The 8,753-nt window shown below is 33.2% G+C and overlaps 1 protein-coding gene across 1 annotated transcript; it reads left to right on the top strand.

Moving 5' to 3' along the window:
- The first annotated feature begins 659 nt into the window (after positions 1 to 659).
- Positions 660 to 3,733, top strand: LOC115414042 (antimicrobial peptide NK-lysin-like). Its single transcript, XM_030127232.1, has 5 exons — positions 660 to 768; positions 873 to 958; positions 2,913 to 2,990; positions 3,121 to 3,275; positions 3,441 to 3,733. Exons 1-5 carry the CDS (start codon positions 720 to 722, stop codon positions 3,472 to 3,474), a joined length of 402 nt encoding a protein of 133 aa, XP_029983092.1. The 5' UTR covers positions 660 to 719; the 3' UTR covers positions 3,475 to 3,733.
- Positions 3,734 to 8,753: the final 5,020 nt, after the last annotated feature.

Genomic DNA, 8,753 nt, shown 5'->3' with positions numbered 1-8,753 from the left:
TCAGTAAATTAAATATAGGGAAAAATATATGATTTACACTGAAAAATGCAAAATACATGGGATTATATTATAGCAAATGGTGGTAAATCACCAAAGACAGGTTAAAAAGAGAGAAAGATTCATTTAGAAGTTACTGCAAAAAAGCACTGGGTCTTTACGGGTTAAGATCAACAATAAATCCTCAAGACAATTTTTTTCAAGAAAATATCTCAAAAGATCACAAATCAATGTACAATGTTATTATTATTATTATTATTATTATTATTATTATTATTATCGCCGTCATTATTATTATTATTATTATTATTATTATTATTATTATTATTATTATTATTATTATTATTATTATTGCCGTCATTATTATTATTATTATTATTATTATTATTATTATTATTATTATTATTATTATGTTGTGGTATTCATATATAAAGCATTGTGGCAGAAACCACATCAAAGACAAGAATATAGATCAGCTCCTACTGTTATACTTTTATTTGCATTGTGTCATAGGCTTCTGGAAAAGAGGAGTAGGTAGTGTCATATTTCATGAGAAGGTGGTCTGGTTGTGGTTTTCCTGTTGATCTGCAGAGGCTTGCAGAAGTTTCAGTCCGAAGCCCCTCATGTATAAAAGGTACCGGCCTTGCAACATACAGTTACAGACACAGATACAGACACAGATACAGATACAAAACACACTGATACACACTCACAGATAGACAATGAAGACCTCCTCAGTCCTGCTTGTGTGCATTCTGGCAGCATGTTCAGGTGCGTTCCTCTGTTACACTGATTTTATGTTCTAATTTTCAAAAAAAGCTGTTGTCTCCATCTGTCCATATATCTATATAATGCACCTGTTTTTGTCTTCACAGTGTGGACAGTGCACGGAAGATGTGTCGAGATCAGCAACGATGATCAAGTGCAGAATGACCTGGAAGTCGATGCAGCTGCACTAAAGGTAACGAGGTCTGTTTAGAGAAATGAAGGGGTGTCAAACATAGGGCAAACCCAGCCCGCCAAATTTTTGAAATGCAAAAACAACACTGAAGATGTTAACAGTCAGGGGTGTTAAAATCTTTTTAACCCGTAAAGACCCAGTGCTTCATTTGTAGCAGTTCCCAAAATCATTTTTGTCTCTATTTAACCTTTACTTAAGTCAGGAGTGTCGAACTCATTTTAGTCCAGGGGCACATTCAGCTAAATTTGATCTGCAGTGGGCCAAACCAGTAAAATTATAATATAATAATATATAAAAAATGTCAACTTCTAACTTTTCTTTATGTTTTAGAGTGAAAAGAGTAAAATTACATTATGAAAATGTTTGCATCTACAAACTATCCTTTCAAACGATGTGACTAATATGAACAAACTGAAAAAAATGTGTAATTTTAACAATATTCTGCCTCAGTTTATCATTTACACATGTACATTATAACGTACAGATCACAGTGGATCTACAAACACACAAAATATTTAGTATCAGGCAGAATATTGTTAAAATTGCACTTACTTCTCTTAAGACATTTTAGGTTGTTCATATTAGTTCATGTTATTCAGATATTTTTGCAAAATTATTCTTTGTTTTAGTGTAAATACATGAAAACATTTATATTTACAAAGAGAAACATTTGGAGTTGTGGGTATTTATAGATTATTATTATTATTATAGAATTTTACTGGTCTGACCCACTGGAGATTGAACTGGTCTGAATGTGGAACCTGAACTAAAAGGATTGTTAACATCTTAGTGTAATTTTTGCATTTCACAAATTCATCCCAAGGGCCGGACTGGACCCTTTGGCGGGCCGGATTTGGCCCCCGGGCAGCATGTTTGACACCTGTGACTTAAGTGATTTGTCATCATTTATTCTAATATTATCCTCTGCATTTTGTGTTTTTCACTGTATTTTCCTATATTTCATTTTCTATACTTATTTTAGATGCTCATGAGAACTCACGGTAAACTCAAAGGCTGTCATATCAGAAAGTTAAAACTGCTGAAAAAGTCACTTTTTCTTCAAAGATATCACTAACTGAACATAAATCAAGTGTCTCCATCCACTGTCATTGATCAAACTACATGGGTTTTACTGGTGAATCAATGTTGTAGAAGATAGTGGTGTTTCCACAGCAACTACGGAGCTTCTGAACGTCCAAATGGGTCATATCTGATGACCATGAAAAGATGACAAACTGCATTTTACACCAATTATTTACATGTATTGACAGGATGAGTGGATCAGCAGGTATTAAACAGTTTCGATCAGTAGATGGTTTTGTTCGCCAGTGGATATTTGGGTTTTTATGGGTTAATTTATATTCCACATACAGACCAATATAACCTAATATAATATATATAATATAACCTAAAGAAGGTCAGACCAGTAAAATACTATTATAATAACTTAAAAATAATGACAACTTCAAATTTTTCTCTTTTGTTTCAATGTAAAAATTTAAATTTCATTAATATGTTGACATTTACAAACTATCCTTTCACACAAAATGTGAGTAAGCTGAACAAATATGAACAACCTGAAATGTCTTAAGAGAAGTAAATGCAATTTTAACAATATTCTGCCGGTTACTAAATGTTTTGTGATGATCTGTAAGTTGTAATGTACATGTGTAAATGATAAACTGAGGCATGATAGTGCTAAAATCGCATTTATTTTTCAGGTTGTTCACGTGATTCACATTTTTAAGGATACTTCGTAGGTGTAAACGCTTTCATAATGTAATTTTACTTTTTTCACTGTTATTATTTGATTGGTTCGGCCCACTTCAGATCATATTGGGCTGAATGTGTCCCCTGAACTAAAATGAGTTTGACACCCCTGCTTTAGATGATCTGTTGTTGAATCACTGTGTCATTTCTTTACTCACTATTAAATGTTGACTGCCTTTTTTAGCTTCCAGGCTTATGCTGGGCATGCAAGTGGACGATGAACAAACTAAAGAAGTTTGGTGGAGCTAATGCCACTGCAGAGGTAAGACGAACATGTAACATTTAAATACATATGATTATGTTTATTACCACATATGTCTGAAAGCAGTGTGAACAGGATGATGTAGTTGTGTGTTCTGAAGGTGACATTTATGTACTTTTTACCTTTAAAGTCCCTGAAATCGAAGTTACTGTCCGTCTGTGATGAAATCGGCCTCCTTAAACCTCTGTGCCGCAAATTTGTGAAGAAAAACCTCGGACAATTAATCGAAGAACTTACGACCACTGATGACGTGAGGACCATCTGCGTCAATGTCAATGCCTGCCAGTGAGTCAGTGAACGATATAGAGTGAGATAATAGTGTCAAACCAACCTGAATGAATATAATTGTAATTTAATTGTATATCATCATAAAGACTATAATGCATTCTACAATAGATACCTACAAAAAGTTGCAGGTGAAAAGTTTAACTTTATTTTTCTGTTTTTCAGGCCAAAATTGGAGCTCCCTTCTGACAAAAGCTAATAAGATTTACCATTTCCAGTTGAGGAATATATCAGACATCACATGGATGGACAATAAACTGCATTAACCCATAAAGACCCAGTGCTACTTTTGTGGCAGTTCCCAACTGAATTTTTCTCAATATTTATCACCAATAATTGTAATATTACCTCCCTTATTTTGCATTTTTTCCAGTGTAAATCATGTAATTTCCTATATTTAATTTGCTGATCATGTAGATGTTCATTAAAGCTCAGAGTAAAGTTGAGGTTCATTCTATCAAAAACAGAGAAAACTCAAGAAAAAATGACTTTTTCATCAAAATATGTCAATAATTGAACATACAAACATGTGTGTTCATCCACTGTCATTGATCCAACTCCTTGGGTTTTACTGATGAATCAATGTTGTAGAAGATAACAGCGTTTCCATGGTAGCTATGGAGTTTCTGAACATCCAAATGGGTAATATGTGATGACCATGAAAAGATGACAAACTGTATTTTACACCAATTATTTACATGTATTGATAGGATTAGTGGATCAACAGATATTACACATTTTAGATCAGTAGATGGTTTTGGTCGCTGGTGGATGCTTGGGTCTTTATGGGTCAAACAAAAACTAAACTGCATTAAGTTTGTGTGAATGTTCAGCTGACGTCACACAGCTCATAAAAGGTTCTTCAAACTTGCCTTTCTCTTTGCGATTGCTTTTAGATTGTAGTTTGGATGCTTGCGTTGCTGTGTTTGTGACGCCAATTTACATTATTATCAGTGCAAAATGAATATTAATAAAAATATATTGCATTTAAACTTTGTGAGTAGTCTTTGTCTGACCAAAATCGGGGTCAGATTTGACATATTAAAACATTGTAACTCCACTTTTTTTTTTTTTTTAAGATTTTCTAATATTTTAGTCTGAGCTGAAAGATAACATTCATTCTCAGGTGACAAAAACAGATCACACCTTCTGACAAATTACATCATAGAATACATTTTACCTTCAAAACAACAATTACTTGTCAGTCACACATGTTAGTAGGACGTTTTACTCAATGTATTTAACCTTCATCCTACCAAGCGGGGTCATTTATGACCCCAGATGTTGTTTCATGTGTGTCATTGTGTGTTAAACTGAAACATTTATTCATGGTTTCAGGAGTTTGGTCCTTGGTATCATCCGGTGTTTGTATTGTAAAAAGTTTTGGATCATCACATCAACTGAACTTGTTATGATGGACTGAGTGTCCGGGGTGACCCCAACATTTTTTTTCCCAAATTGGCAGTATGTGTCTGATGACACATATGTTTTCTAACATACTTACCTGTAATAATCTATCTGTAACATGATATTCTTTTCCTTTACAGTGAAATATGGCTTTGAGAGGTAGACCTGCTCGATATACTGCTGCACAAGCATTTGTCAGATTAGTTGTTTGTTCCATTGACCATTTCACAATAAACATCACTACAAAATGCATTTTTATACTTTGGTTACATTGCTGCATACTAACTATTTGACTAAGTGACATATGACAATTTTTTTCAATTCATACTGAATTGCATCCAAAATAAGACTGGGGTCATAAAAGACCCCACTTGGTAAGTTTTGTATGTAAACTGTCATGGTAGGATGAAGGTTAAAAGTTGACAGAATAGTGTACTGCTGAGTCAGTTCACACATTGTGTTTCCACCCACTGTGGTGGTTTTTCTGGAGAAGCTTCAGAGAAACAGTAATATGTCAATTTCACTTCTACAATGACAATAGAAACTGGTAATGTTTATATATCTAACACTTCAACACAAATGTCCATCAGGGGTATAATATTTAGTAGTAGTAGTAGTAGTTTATTTCAAGCACATAGAATCATCAGATAACAAAGAATCATACAACATGGTAAAAAAAATAAATAAAATTAAAATAAATCAATAAATCAATAAAGCAATAAATAAATAAATAAATAAAATTTTTCCGCGCTCGAAAAGGAGTGGGAAGAAGTATAACTTATTGACTCCCACCCCCTTTTTACAAACTAATAATCAAACTAGATCCACTTCCTTTGCTTTGTTAACACACATTTTCTCTGTATGTTTTTACAGTAACACAAAACATCCATACAAACCATTCATATACACTTTTTTAGTCACCTCACACACAATCAGATTTTCAGCTTACCGGCTGACAGGTAATTTATTGGTTTTTAAAGCTTTAGTAAATGTTAAGGAGTAAAACCAGAGGTCACCTAATGGGCCTCTTGTTTTTAGATTACAATATGGAAATTAAACATAACTGAAATATAAATGTGTCACATTAATGGACATAAATCTGTGATGTTAAAACTAATTTAATATTAAATCATATGTAGTGATGTTCAACTTTTCTATGCATTGGTTGTTTCTTGAATTCACATTATACCTACTGGAATTTTTTCCACAGCTTTGGGATTATTGGAGTGGTATCTTATTTGTATTTTCAAGACTACGGTATGTTCATTTGGGTAAAATATGTCTAGAATGAACTGTAAAGCCTCTGTAAATATATATGTACTGTATGTATCTGAATGTGAAATGAAAATCCAAAACAAAACTTAACACAGCATTTTCTGTTATATTTATAATTGTGGTATAAACCACAAGAGTGACATTAGGAATAAATATTGACTCCCACAGTTTCCTCATATTAACCATCTGACGTAAGTGTGGTCACTGGAAAACGTGTGTTTTTGTCTCCATTAATGTCTGAAAGTGTGTGCATTGTGTGACCAGATGCTGGTTGTGGTGTGGGTTTTTGTGAGTGGGGGATTGCAGAGGTTTTGCTGCAAAGTCCCTGACCTCTGATGTGCACAAAAGCCACAAGTTAAACAGATGCTACTGACACAGCCACTCACTGTGGGGATATTGTGGATATCACACAAACAAGTTTCACTAGAATTATTCCTGTACCGACTGGTTAGTGAAATCATACCCAGTTTTTTTTTATTTTTCCTCATTTATAAATAATAATAATAATAATAATAATAATAATAATAATAATAATAATAATAATAATAATAATAATAATAATAATAATAATAATAATAAATTTTATTTGTATAGCGCTTTTCATGGAGCTCAAAGACACTTTACATACAGCAGATAAAAACAGAAATGAAACACATGAAAAACAGATAAAAGCAGGTGCAGAAAGCGGGTATATACACTGAACAAAAATATAAATGCTCCACTTTTGTTTTTGCTCCCATTTTTCATGAGCTGAACTCAAAGATCTAAAACTTTTTCAATGTACACAAAAGGCCTATTTCTCTCAAATATTGTTCATAAATTTGTCTAAATCTGTGTTAGTGAGCACTTCGCCTTTGTCATTTGCTGAGATAATCCATCCACCTCACAGGTGTGGCAGATTAAGATGTTTATGTTTACGCATTGGGCAGATGCTTTTTTCCAAAGCGACTTACAGGGGAAAACCAATTAAATCACTCAGTCAATCAAATTTTATTTATATAGTGCCAGATCACAAAAAAAGTTATCTCTTGACATTTTATATATAGAGTTGGTCAAAACCAGACTCTAAGTCAATTTACAGAAACCCAACAGAATCCTCCAGGAGCAAACACTTGTGACTGGCGACAGTGGCGAGGAAAAACTTCCCTTTAACAGGCAGAAAGATGCTGATTAGACAGCAGGATTATTGCACAGGTGTGACTTAGGCTGGCCACAATAAAAGGCCACTCTAAAATGTGCACTTTTACTGTACTGGGTGGTCCAGGGGGGTCAGAAAACCAGTCAGTATTTGGTGTGACCACCATTTTCCTCGCACAGTCTTCTTCATGAATTCTCTGAAACAGCTCATGATGGCTTATGGTAGAGAAATGAAATGCACAAAAGCCACAAGTTTAACAGATGCTACAGACACAGCCACTCACTGATCTCAGAACTGTAGTGTTAAAGTGATCTCATTCCACCTGGAAAAACAAATGAATCTGAAGAAATTAACTGATACTAGACTTTCATGTATGAATGTACATTATACATTACACACACAAAAAAAAAAAAAAAAAAAAAAAAAAAAAAAAAATGAAATGCTTGGAACTGGAGGAATGTCTGTTTTCTATATATTCTGTAAAATATCTGAAGTACTTTTTTTTTTTAAAAATACAGTCTAGTAAGAACAACCTGCTTGGCCGTCATCTTCCAAATAAAGTAAGATTCCTATTTCCTGTTAATGAATATACTAGATATCACATGAATGGACAATAAACTGTATTAACCCTTAAAAAGACCTAGAACTGTTTTGTGGCAACTTCCAAAGAGTTTTTACTTTACTTTCCGAAGGGATTCATCATCATTTATTATTTTATTCACTGCATTCTACAGTGAATAACAGGCAGTTTCATATATTTAACCCAGTGGGACTTTTGTGTCATTTCCCAAATGATTTTTTCTCTCTATTTAACCTTTTATTACCATTTATTAAAATATTATCCTCTGAATTTTGCCTTTTTTCCAGTGAAAATAATCTATTTTCCTATTTTTAATTGCCTGATCATGTAAACGTTCATATAAGCTCTGAGTAAATTCAAAGGTTATTAATCAAAACAAAACAAAAAAATGAAGAAAAGGTGACTTTTCAGTAGAATATACCATTTAACTGTCCATCCACTGTCAGTGATCCACCTCCATGGGTTTTACTGGTGAATCAATGATGTAGAAGATGATGGTGTTTCCACGGTAACTATGGAGCCTCTGATCGTCCAAATGGGTCACATCTGATGACCATGAATAGATGATAAACTGTATTTTGTTGAAAAAGTCACATTTTCTTCATTTTTCTGTTTCTAATATTATGACAATTAACTTTAATATGAGCTTTTATGAACATCTACATGACCAGTAAATTAAATATGGGAAAAAAACTAATTTTTTATTGAAGAAACACAAAATACAGAGGATATTATAATAAATGGATAAATCACTTAAGAAAGGAACTGATACAAAAGTCACTCTGGGTCTTTATGGGTTAAAGTAAAACTTGATCGAAAGTAGAATTTTTTGCAGTTTTGTTCAGAAATATTTGACTGGAAGTGTCAGCAGTGCAACATCACATCTGTGGAACAGAAACGTACACAGTGAATTATTATTAGCAAAATGATCGATGTCACAAAGCAACTAGAGGTTTTATCTTATATCATATCATTACATCTTTGTGAACAGTGTTCTAAGAACAACATCCTGTGAAATGACGTTATACAGTTTCATCTTTAAGGTTTCATGTTAGTGACCACAGATTATCTTTGTTGA

This window comes from Sphaeramia orbicularis, chromosome 22 (assembly GCF_902148855.1).
Source record: "Sphaeramia orbicularis chromosome 22, fSphaOr1.1, whole genome shotgun sequence".
Lineage (NCBI taxonomy): Eukaryota > Metazoa > Chordata > Actinopteri > Kurtiformes > Apogonidae > Sphaeramia > Sphaeramia orbicularis.
The sequence above is the reverse complement of the archived record's forward strand: the minus strand, read 5'-3'. Positions and strand labels throughout refer to the sequence as shown.

What these genes read in the sequence shown, in the direction of transcription:
- LOC115414042 (XM_030127232.1), top strand. Translation starts at nt 720, where the DNA reads ATGAAGACCTCCTCAGTCCTGCTTGTGTGCATTCTGGCAGCATGTTCA. An exon ending in GAGCTAATGCCACTGCAGAG is followed by an intron (nt 2,991 to 3,120) that starts GTAAGACGAACA and finishes TTACCTTTAAAG; the next exon opens with TCCCTGAAATCGAAGTTACT. An exon ending in GTCAATGTCAATGCCTGCCA is followed by an intron (nt 3,276 to 3,440) that starts GTGAGTCAGTGA and finishes TCTGTTTTTCAG; the next exon opens with GCCAAAATTGGAGCTCCCTT.